Consider the following 17,412-nt stretch of genomic DNA (forward strand, 5'->3'; position numbering starts at 1 on the left):
TGTCCCCAGGTGGACTGTCTCTGCCAGGCTGGGGCAAACCTGCCCAGCCCTTGGTAGAGAAATGCCTGCAGGGGACACAGGGCTCTGCTGTGGGGGGATACAGGGCTCTGCTGTGGGGGGACACAGGACACACACCATCTCACATCTCCCCTGCCCTCCCTGCTGTCCTCCCACCTCGGCAGGAAGAGCTCCTCTCTGCAGGTGAGCTGGCAGCACTCGCACCTGCTGCTCTCCTCAATCAGGAGATTGCTGTGCACAAGAGGCAGCTGACGCATCTCTTCCTCAATCAGCTGCTCTTCACGCCCAGCTCCGTGCCACTCGCTGTGCCACTCTCTGTGCCATCGCTGCTGATTGCCCTTTGTCTCCTGCAAGGCCGTGCTCGGTGGCAGCGCAGACAGCAGGGCCAGGGCGCTCCCATGGCACTCCCGTGGTGTGGTTTTTCCTTCCACTCCCCATGAACCCACAGTTCCCAGCAGGGGAAGATGCTGGGGCTCTCCCAGTTCCACGGGCTTGAGGGGAGCCCCGGGGATAGGCTCTCTGCAGGGGGCTGGCTTTGGCCCCACGTGGATGCAGGACCCTGCTGCTCCTGCTCCCAGGAAGGTGTCCGAAGAGCCTGCAGCCGGCTGGGTCTCCAGGTCTGTCTGGTGATCAACCATGGGGCAAGCAGATGGTCCTGAAGCTGGCAGGGCAGGGAGAAACGCGGGTGAGCAAAGGGCTGATCTGGGAGCCGGGCAGAGCGCCCGGGCTGGGCACAGGGCAGGAGGGGTACAGCCGCCCCGAGCATCGCCCCGAGCATCGCTGCCCGGCCACGCCACCGCAACATCTCCAAAGCACCAGGGAGCAAAGCACCTAAATCTTTCCTGCCAGGCCCTCCGGAGATGTCCCCCTTTATTCACAACTGCTTTTTAATTGCCTTTTGTCAATTACAGCGAGATGGATCGGGTTCCTCGGGGAGGCAGCAATTAGCGCGGGGATGAATGCCGAGGCAACCAAGCTCCCTCTGCACGCAGCAGTGGTGATTTGTAAACCTGTCACCCAGACACCGAGCTCCGCTCCGAGCCACAGCGGTCGCACGGCCTCACCATCGCACCTGCCCCCGGAGCGACAGGACCTGGGCACCCGCCCCAGCCTCTCCCTGCAAAGCGCCCCAGCTGTGTCCCCTCGGTGCGGCCCCGGGGAGGGGGTGTCCGGCCAGTGCCCAGGTAGGCTGTGCCCCGCCGATGGATGTTGAATATTTAGGGCAGGGTGAGGACGGGGACACAGTGCCAGGGCCGATGGGAGCTGCCCCGGACAGGCTGGGTGGAAGGAGCCCCTCTGGACGGGGCACCACCCCCGCCAGAAAGAATTAACACCTACAGTTTCCAGCTGGCTGTGGCCAGCCTCCTAATTAGGTGTGGTGACAATGGCAATTAGTCATCCAGGTTCCCCAGTGCCGTGCAGGGAGCTCTGACCAGGTCACTGCTTTCCACGCTGCGACTCCAGGTGTCGTCTCCATGGCTCAGCCTGCATGGACACACTGCCTGCTGCTGCACAGCCACCACAGCTGACTGTCCTTGAGCTCAGGATGCTCTCATTCATCTCAAATTCATCCCTCCAGATAACCTGGTCAGTCATAGTGATGCCATGAAGATTTTTGCCTTTTCTTTTATACCCCTGTTATACCTTTTTACAACTTCTGTATTCCTAGTGCTTTTTCCCTACATTCTTGGACTTGTTTGTCAAGCCGAGAGACTAAACATTTTAGAAGCTTCGTAGCTAGGGATCAGTGTGCCCCAGACCCCAAGGTCCTCTCCAGAACACATTCTGTAAACCAAGATAGAACCATCCAGGGGAAGGTTCCTTGGGGAGGGGGGCTCACTCGAGCCTCTCATTGGGGAATCTTTGATAGATATGCTAATTAGTAAAACCTATAATGTTACAGCCGAGGTTGGGGGGACACATACTTGGCGGGGTACATCTCGATGCATATGACCTGGACGTGTACACCTAAGGATCCTTAAAATAAATACCAAAGTAAAATCCCTTTTCCCCTTCTAACCGTGTATGACTCTTGATTTTAAGACCAGGAAAAGGCATCAATAGGGCAACTTAGGCAGGGCTTGTCTTGGCTGCATCCAGAGGTTCAGACTACCAGGGCCTTGTTCTCCCTCACACACATCCCTTCCTGGCACTCACTGATGTCTCTCACCATCCTGGTCCCAGTTCTGCAGGGCTTTGGGTACCAAGGACATTTGGCCATCAGCCCATTCTGGGGCTGCAGCAGCCCCTGCCTGCTCCCCCTGAATTCACCCAATCCTCCCTCTCTGCTTCATGGCCTTTGTCTAATTCCCTACGCCCCTTTCCTATTTTTCTTCTTGACAGAAGCAGCAGCCTCATGCATCCAGAGACTCCACAGCCCTTTCTTGTAGCTGTAGATTAAATTTCCCAGCTCAGAGTCTGTTGGCCTCTGGCTGAGTCACTGTGCACAGGTGTCCTCCTGTCCCCAGGAGCAGCAGGCAATCCTGGTGGTGCCAGAACCTGGGGAGAGGGTGCGTACAGGGACACAGGGTGATCCCTGCCAGCTGAGACAAGCTGAGCTAAACTAAGCCAAGCACTGACAGCCTCCTGGCCCATGGCTGTGGGCAAAGAGAAGGGGTAAATCTTGTGTGGGCCCAGCAGCCAAACTCTGCCAAGCATTCCCCAACTCCTGCTTCCCTCACTCCACTCTGTCCTTGACCCCGGGGAGGGTACAGCATGTGGAGGGAGCCCGGCTGCTCTAATTAAACCATGTTTGCAAACTCCCATGGCAAGCATCACTAATTATAATTAGGGAGAGCAAATCTGCCTTCCCGGCCTCTTAGACACGTGAACAAGCTCCCTGCATGCCGACCAGGCTCAGAGGGCACTGAGGGCTGGCACATGGCGCAGCTCAGCCTCCCCTGGGCTGGGCACATCCCTGGAACAGCCCCCATGGGGCAACAGCAGGGGTGCCAGGCTGGGGGCAGAGTGTCACAGTGCAGCTGGCACCAACCCCTGCACCCAGGCATGGCGTGACTGCACCCCTCTCCCTCAGCACGTGCTCTTCATGCTTGAACCATTGGCCTAATGATTTCAGGTTTTTCCCCATTTTCCTGTATTATTATTTGTCGTTGTTCCTGTTACAGTTCAGTGACCATGAATTATTGAACGTCTGCTTGCTCAGTAACTCTTTACTTCCACCTCGGCAGACTGCTGCCGTGCCGCCTGCGTGGGGCGGCCGCCAGCTCCTGCCCCCGGCCCCTCCTGCTGCCATGGGACCCCTCGCCACACTTGGCACACAGCAGGGCCCCACACGCCATGCAGGCTCTGGGTCCACCAAAGGCCCTTTCTCTGGCTCCACTACAGCAGTGCAAGGGGTCTCAGCCATGCGACCCCTGGCTGGGACGTGGGATGCACTGGGATGTACTGGGGTGCACTGGTGGGCATTGCAGTGAGCGCTCTTGGGGCAGCACTCACAGGCATGAGGGGATTTGCCTGGCACCCATCCCTGCTGTCAGGAAGTCTGTGTCCATCCATGGGCAGGGACATGTTGGTGATCATTGTGCTGCTCTGGTGGTGATGGCAGGACAGGGGTTGGAGCTGTGGCTGACTCATGGTGTTTGCAGGAGTGAGGAGGTTTCTGGTGGATGACAGTGCCTGGCCGGGCCACCAAGGCACAGCGAGGGCTCAGGCAAAGCCTGCTGATGCTCCAGAGCTGCTCTGGGCAATGGCACAAGCATTGGGGATGAGCTAGAGAGGTTCATGTCAGAGCCCAACCCAGCCTGGGATGGGAGGACTGGGCTTTCCCAGGACTGTGGAACATGTCCCTCCCCTGTGTCATACTCAGGATGCCTTTGCCAGGGACAGAGGGAAGTCCCGAGGTTTAACAGGCCTTGCAAGTGGCCCTGGGTGGGTGTGAGGACACAGGATGGTCTGTGCCAGCGGAAGCCAGTCCTGGCAGTGCTGGGATAGCCAGGGTGGCTGTGGTAGGAGCTGCTGCCCTTGCAGACCCACTACTTTCCCTGAGCAGCTTTTGTACTTGGGGCAGAGTTGAGAAATATCTGCTGGTATTGTGGGATTTCACAGACATGAAGGATAAAGTCTCTGAACTCCCACAGCTGCATTTTCTGAGCACTGCAACACTCCGATACCTCTGATACGCTATTAAGCACCTGGTGCTGGTTTGTCTTTGCAACTGTGTCCCCTAAATAAATCCCTTCCCCATGCTGAGCCATGCTAATGGCCTATTGTTAAATGGCCAGCCAGTGCACTGTAAGCTGAAGTCATTATTTTTTCCACTCATCACTGGGAAAAAATCTCTCTCCAGCATCCATCTTGTGGGATAAGACTGAAACGTGGAAGCTGCAAGCCCCTGTTCAGGGCACATGCCTCTTGCCCTGAAGCATCAAATGGGGGCCACTCAGGCCCCTGCAGGGCTCCTCACAGGAAGCAGTGAGGGTTTGCCATTATTGGGCTGATGAGGCACCTCTGTGGTGGGACAGGACGGCACCAGGGCTGGGGAGCAGCGTGGCAGCAGCTTCTCCGTCAGGGTGGGCTGGTAGCATCCACAGGGACCCTTGGCCCCCTCAGGCTGTCCTGGACCCACCAGCCCTGTTGGCCTCCCTTGTTGTGAGCCTGGGCAATCGCTGCCCGGTTCTGGGCTGCCTGGACTGATGGTGAGGCCAGGCAGGGGACCTGGCCCTTGGCACATGTGTGTGCCTGGCACAGCCTCCCACCGCATCCCACCCCGGCTGCTCCCTCGCACCCACACCTGTCTCTGTCTGCTGCCATCTCACACATAAGTGGCTCCCTGGGAGATTTGCTCCATTTTTTTTTCCTTTAACCTTGAAATGCAATTTCCTCCCCCAAATATCCTTTTTCCTGTAAACAACATCTCTTTAGTGAGATTACAGCAGAAATCCCTGAGCTCCCAGGTCCCGGGCGCTTTATCACCTGGTGAGCCCCATCCGTCACAGCCACGCGTGGGTTCCCGGCACCCCGCCCTTGCCGACGGGTGATGGTCTTTTCATCATTTTTACAGATTTATTTTACAATAATTTAATTTCACCCTCAACCCTGGGAAGACGAATTGGCCCCTGATCTGACTGGGGATTCAGAGCCAGTGTCATAAATTTGCCGCCTCTACACAAAGCTCTATTTGGAGTCCCTGATGCAGCCGTGAGCGAGAGTTCTTAAACAACAGGGGACGGGCTGTAAATCCCCTGTGTGGCAGAGGGATGTCGTGGTGCCAGTGCTACTCCCTGAGCCTCAGCCTGACTTGGTGGCTCTGGGTGGTCACAGGGGCCAAAGGGCAGGGCAGGGGGCTGGGAATGGGGCAGACAGGGCTTTGCAGGCTGCCCCAGCATGTCCTATGTGGCACTAGGTGCTGCCCGTGCTGCACTGCCAGGATGCCATCTGCCCACATGGGTACTGCTGCCCAGGTGCCCTGGAGTGGCGAGTGCCCAGGACCCATCTCTGCCAGCACGTGCCTCACTTCCTGACTCACTGGAACCGGTGCTGTGCCGGTGCTGTGCCGGGCACAGGCGCCAGGGTGGTGCCACCAGCCCTGCCACCAAGCTCTGCACATTCCTGCACATCTGTGCTTGACACATCTGGGACTTGCTGTGCTTTTGCTGCAAGAGGCTTGCCAATGTAATTAAACTCGAGTGACTCCCCTGCCCCCAGGCACAGCCCCTCATTTCCCTTTGATTTATTATGTCTTCTTAATTTATTTAAATGAGCCTCTGTGTTTGCACAGGCTCGGAGGGGGCTGGCTGGAGCTCTAATTGCCGGAGCGAAGGGAAGGCGGCTGGAGGGCTCCAGGGGATCTCTGCAGGGGTGTGTGCTGTGGGGCAGGGGGCTGCGGCCAGACCTCCAGCTGAGCCCCAGGCGTGGGAAGTGCCTTTGGAGCAAAGCTTCCTGCACATGTGATGGTGGTTTGGCCCCTGGTGCTAAGCTGTGCCAGCACCTGGGGATCTGCCTCAGTGGTGCTCTGTAGGAAAGGCTGAGCATCTTTTGGAGCTGGCATAGGGGCATCTCCCTGGGGCGTCACAGGGCAGTGTGTGCCCGGGCTCTGAGCTGGAAAAGGCAGGGGATGGAGAAGCCTAGCAGGGAACCTCTGCTCAGCCACACACCTGAAGTGTACAGGGGCTGATGCTGCTGGATCTCACTGTAGCTCCTGGCCAGGTGGGAGGGGTGTGTGGGACTGCAGGGGAGGCAATGGCACAGCTCCAAGGGGTCAGTCTGTGCTTGGGGCCAACAGAGGTTTCTGTCATTCCCTCCATCCATTCCTCCTGCTTCCTCATGGCCGTACTCCCCCAGCTCAGAGTGAGCAGACAGCATGCCTCCTGCCTGCCCTGTGCCTGCCCCGTGCCTGCCCCGTGCCTGCCCCGTGCCTGGGTGGCCTCATGCCCGGCTGGGCTCCATGCCACTGGCCCTGCTTGTGTTTGCACAGCTGATTGTTCCCCTGCTCGGCGTACTGCCTTGCACTTGTCCCTGTTGAATTTCATCCTATTTTTTCCAGTCCATTTCTCCAATTTGTCAAGATCATTTTGAATTCTAATCCTGTCCTCCAAGATACTTGTAGTCCCTCCCAGCTTCGTGTCATCTGCAAATTTAATAAGCACTTTCTCTATTCCATCATCCAGGTCCTTAATGAAAACATTGAGCAAACCAGAACCAGGGCAAGCCCTTCGCCATCCGAGCAGCCTGACGCACTGTGCTCACCATGCTGTCCCCAAATGTGATGGAGAAGGGTACCAGAGCTTTGCCATGTTGGCTGTGCCTCACTCCACCCCCAGCTCACATGGTACCGCTCTGTTCTGCTGTCCTGGAGCAGTGCTGGCACCATGGTGTGCGGCCTGGGGCAGCTGCCATGTGCTGAACACTGTGGGGCCATGCCTCACAAACCCCTGCTGTGGGACATGCCAGAGGCACAAGGAGGGCATGTGGAGCAGTGGTGGGACACAGTTCTGATGGTGGCTGGTGCATCCCAAGCTGGGGTGTGTGGCAGTGACCATGGCTACAAGCGGGGTGCCAAGGCAAGCAGGCATCTAGCAGTGGGACAGCAAGAAGCCCTTCACCCCAGTGGGCAGTGTGGGCACAGGGGCAGCAGCCCCTGATGGGGGCCATCTTTCCCCCTCACAGCTGCCCACGTCCTTTTCCAACAGGTGAGCTCTGCCCAGCCCCGCTATCTCCCCATTCTGAGGCTGCTCCCTTGGGGCTGGGACTGCTCCCGGAGCTGTACGGCAGGGCTCCCAAACCAGCCCCAACCTGGAGCCATCTCGCGTGCCACCTCTGGCCACAGCCATCTCTTTTCTTTAATTGATTGTAGAAAGCAATTTACAAAATACAAACTTCTGCTTGTGCCAAGCCCTGCATGTCCAGGCAAAGCCTAATTTCACAGTAAAATTTCAAGTGCAATGCATGGCTTTTCCCAGTACCAGTCCATGCCCAAGCCAAGAGCTTTTCAGTCTGCAGAGGCTGTGCTGAGCAGCCCAGAAATGGCTTTGCACTGCCCTGCAGAGCACGCAGCTTGCTGGGCTGGCTGTCACAATAGCCATGGCAGCTCTGCCAGCACTCACTTCTGGGCTGGTGCTGCCTGGGTTGGCATGGCTGTGTGGGACCACCATGGCTGCAGCCCAGTCTGCAAAGAGCCAAAAGCCCCAGCTCTTCATGCAGCCAGCTGGATGATGCAGGGATCCTGCGTAGTCCGTGTGGCCATCAGGGAGGTGTCTCAGCAGGGCTGGCCAGAGCTGCAATAATGAGGGCTCAGATGAGAGATGGTGCTCCCGGCTCTATCTCCTTTCATGTCAAAGTCATAATTTCATGGTCAGGGTCTAGGAGGTTTGTACACACAGATGCATTAATTCTGCATTTAGTGATACAGGAATAATTGGTGTCACATCAATTAGATCAGTTCTTGGATACTGCAGTGATAAGTGCTGTGCAAAGGCCTCTGGGCTGCAAGATGTGAGGAATTCCAGCAGCGAGTGAGCCTGGTGGGGCTGGCAGCAGCAGGCAGAGTGAGGCTGGCAGTGATGTTGGGTACTCAGAGAGTGGTGGAGTGTCCAGCACTTTTGGCCTTTGCAGGAGAACAGTGAGGCCTGGGGCTCTCACGGTGGTCAGTGCCTGAGGCTGCTGTGCTGGGGGCTGCTGCACAGCCTGTGGGTGCAGGCCTCTGCTTGGGGAGGGGCTGGAAACTTGGCAAACCTCTGAGCCTAATGTCCCAGTCCCATCAAGGTGATCCTCTGTGTCAAGCCACTTGCTGGGCCCCTTGTTCAGCATCATCAGCTGTATCCCTCATCCCTGTGGCATGGCTTTGCACGCACAGTGGATTTCCTGGCTCGCTGCTGCCCGCCCCACCAGCTAATGGGATGAGGCTCAGGTGGGTCTGGGGCAGTGTGGAGACTCCCTGTGCTCACACTCCCACAGTACAGATCGGTGCCATCAGTCCCATCCCTGCTGCAAACTGTAGGCAGAGGTAATTTGCAGATGACAAATATCCCTGACAGTAAATATTTTTCCCACCCTCATCTTTCTACAAGCAGATAAGGTGGCAGCACTGTAGCAATACAGTTGCTGGAGGGAGACAAACTCTTTGGCAGACTTAAAAGTCTATTGTGTCCCCGCAATTATTTATAGATAAAGAGAAGAAAGCCAATAAGCAGAGAATGGAGCTGCACAACTGCATTTGTTATGATGATGATGATGTTATCTCTCCCTCACACCCACACGCACATCTCCAGTGCATGGAAACTCGCTGCTGGCAACGAGTTTCAAATCCCTAACCAGGACAAGGCAGGACAGACTGGAAGTTTTACCCTCTCCTCACTGACTTGTGCCCAGCCTCTTTTCCCCCAGTGAATCCACCACACAACTCCAGTGGCTTCTCTGGAATAGCACCTGCAGGGCCCCAGGGTGCCTCTCTTTCTGGCTGCAGGATATGGAGACCAGGTGGTCTTTGTCCCTGTAAACCAGCCCCTGGTGTGCTGGATCCCTTGTGGTGACAGGGGTCCAGGGTTGCCTGCAGGGAGTATGGGTCCTCACCACCTCGTCCTCACCCAGGGTGTGGGTGCTCCCCACTGATGGCAGGGTGCAGGCAGACTCTGTCAGCTTTCCCTGTTCCGCATGGCCAGGACCTCCTCTCCCATCCCACACCACTACCGAGAACAGAAATGTGAGTGTTTGGAGGGATCTGGGATTAAAAGACGTGGCAGGCAAGAGTGATGGAGGTCACTGCAAATGAGTGCATTTCGGCAACCAGTGGAGCAGAGACACCTTGAGTGAGAAACATTGACTGCAGCGTGGGAAGAGGCTGGGAAGCACCATGTTCTCCCTGTTCAGTGAGCACTGCAGGAGCCAGTGGAGGAGATCAGGGCCCTGGCAGGGCTGGACCCACAGAAGGGAAGAACAAGGAAGCTGAGGGCTCAAGACCTGGAGTGCTACTGCACCAGGCATTGGGGTCCCTAGGTGACCTGTCACATGTGTGACACTGGGGCCCTTGACCAGCCCACGTCTCCCCATGTTCCAGGGTGCTGCATGGCATTGCTTGGCTCCTCCTGGGGCAGAAGTCCTGCACCTTCCCAGCGCATGCACAGCCACTGCTCCTCCCCAGCACTGGGGGTGAAGGAGGGGTATGGGCTCCTGCCAAGTGCTCGGCCCTGTCTCAATGCGACCTCCACCCTGGGAAAGCCCCAGGGTGAGCTCTCCAGCTGGTGAGATATTGCCCAAGACAGCGACTGGGAACCCTTAACTGGAGAGCGGGATGATTTTTCACTGCTTCCTCATAATAAGAGGACAGGAGTAAGTGACTAGTACAGTCCGTTCACTCGGTAAAGATTTATACAATCACTTCATCCGGTAATTGGTATTCTGGAGAGGGAGAGCGAGCTGCAGCTCCAGCATCCGCCTCTATTTGTTTTATCTCTGTCTTTCTCTCTTTCTCTCCCCTTTTCAGAATGAGTAATTCTGTCCCTCACAATCCCATTTAAACAGAGCATTTGCAGAGTGAATAATTAGTTACATTCAATTAGGCCTCACACATTCTCCCTTCTCACTTTGGGGGACAGACGCGCTAATGAGATGGTACATGTGTGACACACGGGAGCAGGCACTGCACATGCTGTGTGCCAGCAGGGAAGGGTCAGCCTTGGGGGAAGTGGGGACATGGCCCCAGAGAGATCAGCCTGCCATCTTGGAGAGACAGTCCTTTGGAAACCATCTGGGGCTAAAGGCTTAATGTTTGGGGCCAAAGGCTTAATGTTTGGGGCCAAAGACTTTGCATCTGTGGCCCACATAACAACCAGCCTTCTCCAGCTGGAGTGGGATCACATCTGTCCCCAGAACTGGGTGTTCTCTGGGCTGGTGCCAAGGGAATGCTGCCCAGCCTGGGACCATCCCACCAGCACTGCTGGGAGCACCAAGCCCTGAGAGGAGGGAAAGCTGCTGCCATGTTTTTATCTCCCTTATTAAACCTAACATTAGGTTTTAAGAGGAGCATTAAATAATGTGCCACTGCCTGTACAGGCAAAGTTGCTCCATGCTCCAGCTGCTCCTGCTCTGGGATTTATAGCCTTTCTCATGCCATGCTGCCTGTGTTCAGGTAGTGGTGGGTCACAGGCTGAGGCTGCTCCCAGTACCTGAAGTCTGCAGTGAGCTCAGTGCCACTGCAGCCCCACACCAGTGCTTTGGAGCGAGTGGTGACTCCACTGCTACACCCCAGCACCCCGCAGCGCTGCCCTGCAGTGGGATGGACCCCACCTGTGCGTTTTACTGCCAGAGCAGAGGCCCAGAGGTGCGGGGCATGGAGCTACGTGCTGCAGGCAGCCCTGCCCACATCTTCCATCTCCTCTGGCGTGGGACACGGGGAGGGCACGGCTGTGCTGGGGGCAGCTCCTGCTGTGGGGGTCAGTGAGGGCAGCCACAGGGGACGCGCATGCACGGGAACGGGCCCAGAGAGGGTGTGCTGGGGAGGGCTTGGGGCCACGGTGGGGGTCAGCATAGCTGGTAGCGGCCCTTCCCTCCCTCCTCCGATGGGAGCCTCTGCCTTGGGAGCACCCGCCCATTCCCAAAGCATCCTTCCCGGAACATCAGAGCTGGGAGCGCCGGTCCCGGGGGCACCGGGGGCTCAGGGCTGCTCACGCACAGGGGCCAGATAATCAATCACGTTTAATCACAGGGTTTCGCCAGCGTGGGTGGAGGGTGAAGGAGCGCGGCCGCTCCCGCACGTACGGGTGGGTGTGTGGGGGAACCGCGGGAGGGGGCCCCGCGCTGGGCAACCCCTTGGGCAGGGCCCCCCGTGCCCACCCGGAGCCTACGCGGGACGGGACGGGGCGGGGGCGGGCGGTGCCGGTCCCGCCCCGCGCAGCCCGCGCCGGTCCCGCAGCACCATCTCCCGGCCGCCGCACGCCGGTGTCTGCGCTCCGGCCCCGCCGCCGCCATCCCCGGCCCCTGCCCCACAGCAGAGCCGTGGGCCCGCCGGTCCTGCCTTTGCTCGTCCCACGGAGCCCGGCAGCGCTGGGCGGCATGGGGGGCCGGGGCCGGGACGGGGTGCCCTATCCGGGTGCAAGCACCGGGCCCTGCTCCAGCACAGGCAACGCTTCCACAGCGCCTCAGACAGGTGACTGAGCTCTGCCGTGGTGGTCTCACACCAGCAGCCCTCCCTTTCCCACCCCTGGCTTCTCCAGCACTCAGGGAGACTGGGCTCTGTGCTGGAGTCTTCCTGTCAGCAGTGACACTGCTGTGGCCAGGGGATGCACCAGGTTCTGCCAGGGCTCAGCAGGCGAGCAGCCACTGAGCAGCTGGGCTCCATTGCAGCACCTGGGCAGGAAGCAGGATGGGGTTCTGTTGCATGTCCCCATGCGGGCAGCCAAGCCTTGCTCCACCAGAGCAGCCCTGTGCAGGTGACCAGACCAGGAGTTGTGGTGGTATTCCCATGGGGTGGTTGTGCCATGGTCCACTGCAGCATCACGTCATTTGCAGGCAGGCCAGATGCCAGATTTCCTCCCCAGCTGGAGAGGGGACAGAGGAGATGGTGCTGTCCTCAGTCTGTGCTCCTGTTGGAGGCAGTGCCCTGTGCCTTCACAGCATCTCCTGCTCTGAGATGCGGCTCTCCTTGCCATCTTCCTGGGCCACAGGCTGGCACCTGAGTAGGGTCTCCTGCACAGGCAAGACATTCTCATCCTGCTCCGTGGGCTGCGGGGTATCTGGGTTCTCTCCGGGCTCCCCAGCCTCTATCTGCACAGGGGCAGGGGTCAGGGGCAAGCAGCTACATCCCCCCGCTCAGCACCCATGTCTTTCCACAGGTTCCTGCTACACTCCTGTGTAGGCCAGAGTATGGGTCCCTCCCAAATGCTCAGCACTTGCCAGCAGCACCCTTGGGTTGCCCCAGCCCTTGTCCTGCCCCAACCAGGCAGCCTAGTTCAGCCCCCACCCCTCCTGCATTGCAAAGCCACAGCCCCTGCTCTGCTGCTGGCACATCCCCAGCTGTGCCCTGGAGGGATCCCAACCCACCCAACCCACTGCTGGAGGGGGCTCTCGTAGACTCACCTCGTTTGGCACCCGTCGCCTGGAATCTGGATGGAAAGAGGGACAGAGAAGGCAATGTTCAGGGGCAAGTGCTCCTGCCCTGCAGGGAGCTTCCTGGGGTCAGAACCAGGGCTGGTGCTGCTGCACAGGTCCTGCAGCTCACATTATGCCTGCTGCTGCTGACAGGTTGGGGCTAACAGTGGGAGCTAGAATGGACTCGTGGGGCACCAGCACTCTCCCCCAAGAGCTGACCCAGCTTGGGCTTGCAGCAGTGCCAACACACCTGCTCCCAAAGACAGAGCAGGGCTCAGTGAACCCTTTCCTGGTGATGTCCCCAGAGGGGCTTCCCCACTCCCAGCAGAGCTGCTGCTGTCCTCCCTGGCTCAGCCCCTCAGGCCTTTACGGCCCCTCTGGCCAAGGTTCTCCCTCCCTCAGCCAAGTCAGCACTTCCTGCGCTTTAGCCCCTCACCTGTGTGGACCAGGCAGTAGATGCAGACACCCAGGAGGCACGTGAAGACTGCAGCCGTGATGGGGATCAGCACTGACAGCGAGGAGCGCCTGCTCGACTCTGTGGGAGAAGATGGGGTCAGTGAGGCACCCACGGGACACCCAGCACAACACAGAGTGCTCTGTTCCAGCCCCACAGGGATCCCTCATAGAGACGGAGGGACACGAAGGCATCACACAGGCCACGCACTCAGACCTTCCTCTCCCAAAGACACCACGGACCAGGCCAGCTTTTCTGAGTGCTGCAGGAGCTGGAGCCCTGGGGGGTCTCTGCTTTGCACCGGATCAGCCCTGGGCACCAGGCACTTACCGCAGATCACATCCGAGGAGTTCGTCCCTTTCACCTTCACCACCAGCCCCTTTTCCTCACAACTGCAGGGAAGAACAAGACCATGTAACCACAGCAGTAACCCGAGTTCAGGGAATAGTTGGGGCTGGGCAGGCACCCAAGCTGCCCCAAAACACATCCTGCTCTGAGCCCGCTGAGCTCCAGCAGGGTGAGCAGGGGGACCCCCACTGACACAGAATGATGCAGACAGCAGGAACACAGCAGGATACCAACCCAGGAGCTTGGCCTGAAGTTGCTGAAACTGCTGAGGATGGGAACAAGTTTAGGGACAAGGCACAGGAGGGAGCAGACCTGCCCAGTCAGGGAAGCCCCCAGGGCTTGAGCACTGTAGCTATGACAGAAAAGCTCAGATAGGCTACAAGTGGCTCTGTGGGGAAGTAATTTCTGGGCATGGATAAAAGCAAAGTGAAATCCAATGGCTGGCAGCTGAAGCAAGACTAATTCAGCTTGGAAATAAGGCTCATGTTTCTACCAGGAACTGCAATTAACCCTCAAGCAGCTTTCTAAAGACAGGGATGACCTGCCAGTTCATGGCATCCTCAAAGCAAAACTCCCCATGGAGAGGGCTTATGCTTTGGCTGATGACTACAGCTACAGAGAGCACTGGGAGGGAGAACCTGAACAGGGCATGGGGCATCCCCATAGATCCTGATCCCTTGCTTCCAGCATGGATGACAACATGGACACCCCTGAAGGGACAAGCAGTCTGTGCTCAAACTGAGGGACAGACACAAGTGCCTGGATGTCTGCCTCGACCTCAGACAATGCTGCCCTGGACCTCACCATGCTCCTAGCCCTGTTTCTCTCACTCTGGCCCTATGCCAGCCAGATGCTGTATCCCTCAGAGGCCAGCCCGGCTGTCCAGTCCCCAAGGCCACCAAGGAAACTGGCAGCAGAGGATGTGCTCACTGGGGCTGGCGGAAGGACGCGTACTCAGACAATACCTTGTCCAGGGATAGCACGGCTCGGTTTTAGAAGAGACATTGGAGAAGGTGCCTTCTGCACAGGGTTCACAGGGGGATGACATCCGGTTCATGGCCTTGGCTGAAGAGGAGCAGAGGTGACAGGAAGGTCAGTAGAGGCTGTGGGGCGTGAGGGCCTGAGGGGGCAAGGGGCTGCAGAGGAAAGGTGTGCAGCACACCCTGTGGCAACAGCACGGCTCTCCCAAAGCCCTGCCAGGGGGCACCATGCCACGGGGAGCCCCCATGCCCTGAGGTTGGTGCTGACAGGGCATCAGTCCTGTTGAGTGGGAACACCTTGTCAGACTTACCTGCCACGAAGCCAGAGCCAAGCTGGCAAGGCTGGTTCTCCACACAGGTCTGGCAGCTGATGTCAGAGCAGTGCATGCCGGCCCGGCACTGGCACACCGTGTTGTGTGTTGCATTTCCTTGCATCTTCACAATGAGGCCAGCATCTGGGCAGAGGGAACATGGGCGAGCTGAGACACTGGGCAGGGAAGCCAGTCCCCCCCCCCCAGTCCCCACAGGTTGGGGTCAGCGGGCACAGGGAGCACTTACTGCCTTCACAGGTATCATGAGGAGCACAGTGCTTCTCCTTGGTCCAGCTCGGCTGATAGTGCCCGCTCCCACAGGGGGCACAGACAGAGTCTTCTGTTTTATTGCACTCAGAGACCAGCTTTTTCCCTGCAATAGAGGCTGGTGAGGAAGGGGCAAGGGGGCTTTCCCTCTCTCCAGACAGCACCTCTGCCAGCAGGACAGGGGAATGCTGGCAGCTGTAGATGCCAGCATTGCTGCAGCATTCTGCATGGTATCCAAGGCTGAAGGAGCCAGCTTGCCTGATGACTACAAACATTGCAAGGGAGGGAGGGCTGTGGGGCCACTCCAGCACTTCAGGGACTGGGAGATGACCTGACAGTGACAGCAGGAGGTGGCAAACACCATCACAATTTGCTACTGCCAGTGGCAGCACTCTCCCTGCAAAGCTGCCTTTGCCATGGGATCCTGCAGCTGCAAGAGCACAAACAGTCCCAAGAGAGCTGTGGCACATTTGGTGAGGTCCAGGGGGTGTCCTAGAGCACCCACAAGGTCCCAGTTGCTCTGAGATGACACAGGGAGGTGAAGCTGTCAGCATTGCTGTCAATGGGGTGGAGGGGCTCAGTCACACCGAGCAGAGCTTGCCCCGCTGTGGCCAGGCAGTAGGTCCTGGCACAGCCCAGCTATGAGGCCCCCAGGAAAGGGTTTCCATACCTGGCTGACACCGGTTGCAGCATCTGCCCTTGTACATATACTGCTTATCAAAGCATGTTAAGGCATCACCAGGCTCCCAGCACTGGAAGAAATAAGACCTGTCAATTCATATCCAACGGTCCCACACCACCACGCTTCCACAGACTAGCCTGCACCCTGAGGTGAGGGCTTCCTCACACCACTATTCCCACACCTCCACTAACCACAGACCACAGCAGCCACCCACGCTGCCTGATGCCATCACTGCTGTCTTTGAAGTGGGGTGGCAGTGATTCTGGTAGAGTTGCTCCACATTTCCCCAGATTTCCTACCATAAGGTGATTGCACATCACCCTGTGCCCCTGCCAACAGTACTGCAGCCTCACACAGAGGGAGCAGCGTTCACCACGATTTCACGCCCAGAGCACTGGCAGCCCCTTCCCAAGGCTGACACATCATCCCTGAGGCACAGGAAAGCCCCAGCCAAGCGCATTACCTATGCAAGCTTTGCCAGAGCCTGCCCTTGCTCCTCCTGGCAGGGGACTAGCTGCACAGGGAAGGGTAAAAAGGAGGCAGGGAATGAGCTCTCGGGCCAGACAGGATGCAGGAGGGCACCCGGAGCACCGTTCCTCTCACAGAGCCAGCCCCTCGCCGCCCACCCGCAGTAGCCCGGCAGCTCCTGGCAGATCCGCCCGAGCCTGGCCATCCTGGGGAGGGGGACGGGGGCTCCGGCAGAGAGCGGGGAAGAAAGGCCCGGGCCGAGGGTGCTATGGACGAGCAGCCAGCACGGCCGGGCGCTGCCCAGCCCCGTGGGCACCTCGAGCAGCCCCGGCTCGGAGACAGCGCTGAGGCCGCGGGGCCGTCCCAGCCGTCACACCCGCCCCAATGGAACCGAAGAGAAGTGAAAGAGGCACTAGAACCGGCTGCCGACATCCGCCCGACTGAGGGTCCCGGCCGAGGGCCCCGGGGCTCGCCGCTGCCCGTCCCTGCCCGTGGGGACCCCCGGGCCAGCGCAGGGCGCGGCTGGGCTGCCGGGCCCGCGCCATCGGTGGAAAGCGAAAGCGCGTGGGTAGAAGACCTGGAGATACCGGGCAGTCCAGATAGCTCCTCCGCCCTGGCGGGGTCCCGGGAGACCGGACCGAGGGACCCGACCGGGCATCGCTGCCGGGTCCCGTCAACGCCACCCGCGCACAGCCCCGGGGCTCCCCGGAGGGGGACGGCTGCGCCGAGGGGACGGGCCGGAGCGGCCGGACCGTGCTCCTTCCCGGAAAGCCCGGCGGCACACAGACACGGGGATGGAGGGATCCCCTCAGCCTCTGCCCCTGTCCCGCTCCCAATCCATGGCCCGATCCCGGCCCCACTCACGCCCAGCAGCGCCGCGCAGAGCAGTCCCAAAAGCCCCAGCCGGTTCATTTCTCTGCGCCCCGGCCGCCGCCGCCGCCCTCCTAAGAACGCCTCGGTCCGTTCCCGCCCAGGAAGGGGCGTCGGGCCGCCCGCCCCGGGGCTTCCCCGCCGGCCCCGGCTGGGGACAGCTCCCCGCCGGCCCCCCCGAGCCCCGCGCTGCCCGCCCGCCTGCGGGCAGGCGCTGCCCCAGCCGGGACCCCGGAGAGCAGGGAGAGGGGTTGGCCGCGGTCCGCGGGGAGGGAAGCGCCCGTGCAGACCCCAGCAGGAGCTCCAGGTTTCACTTCTTCTTTCCGACAGCAGCTAAGAGAGGGCTTTTTTTTTTTTTTTTTTAGCCTTTAAGAGTCCCTGAGCTGTCGCCCTGGAGAGCCCCTCTGGCTGCAACCCTGGAGAGCCCCCACAGCCGCCACGAGCCCTGGCCTCTGCGGAGTGTCCCCGCAAACA

At 59.2% G+C, this 17,412-nt stretch overlaps 1 protein-coding gene across 4 annotated transcripts; it reads right to left on the reverse strand.

The window, feature by feature from the left end:
- Window positions 1–11,147: 11,147 nt before the first annotated feature.
- On the reverse strand, window positions 11,148–17,039 carry CD40 (CD40 molecule). 4 transcript variants are annotated; one of them, XM_048322115.1, is made up of 9 exons: window positions 16,933–17,039; window positions 15,589–15,670; window positions 14,899–15,024; window positions 14,652–14,795; window positions 14,326–14,425; window positions 13,343–13,404; window positions 12,995–13,093; window positions 12,547–12,572; window positions 11,148–12,234 (listed from the first exon to the last, which is right to left on the reverse strand). In XM_048322115.1, exons 1-9 carry the CDS (start codon window positions 16,978–16,980, stop codon window positions 12,079–12,081), a joined length of 843 nt encoding a protein of 280 aa, XP_048178072.1. In that variant the 5' UTR covers window positions 16,981–17,039; the 3' UTR covers window positions 11,148–12,078. The 4 variants fall into 4 exon arrangements, with proteins under 4 accessions (XP_048178072.1, XP_048178073.1, XP_048178074.1 ...); XM_048322116.1 differs by lacking the exon at window positions 16,933–17,039 and adding an exon at window positions 16,646–16,789 and having other exon boundaries at window positions 11,148–12,156; XM_048322117.1 differs by lacking the exon at window positions 16,933–17,039 and adding an exon at window positions 16,646–16,788 and having other exon boundaries at window positions 11,148–12,008.
- Between the last annotated feature and the right edge of the window lie 373 nt (window positions 17,040–17,412).

This window comes from Corvus hawaiiensis, chromosome 17, assembly GCF_020740725.1.
Source record: "Corvus hawaiiensis isolate bCorHaw1 chromosome 17, bCorHaw1.pri.cur, whole genome shotgun sequence".
Lineage (NCBI taxonomy): Eukaryota > Metazoa > Chordata > Aves > Passeriformes > Corvidae > Corvus > Corvus hawaiiensis.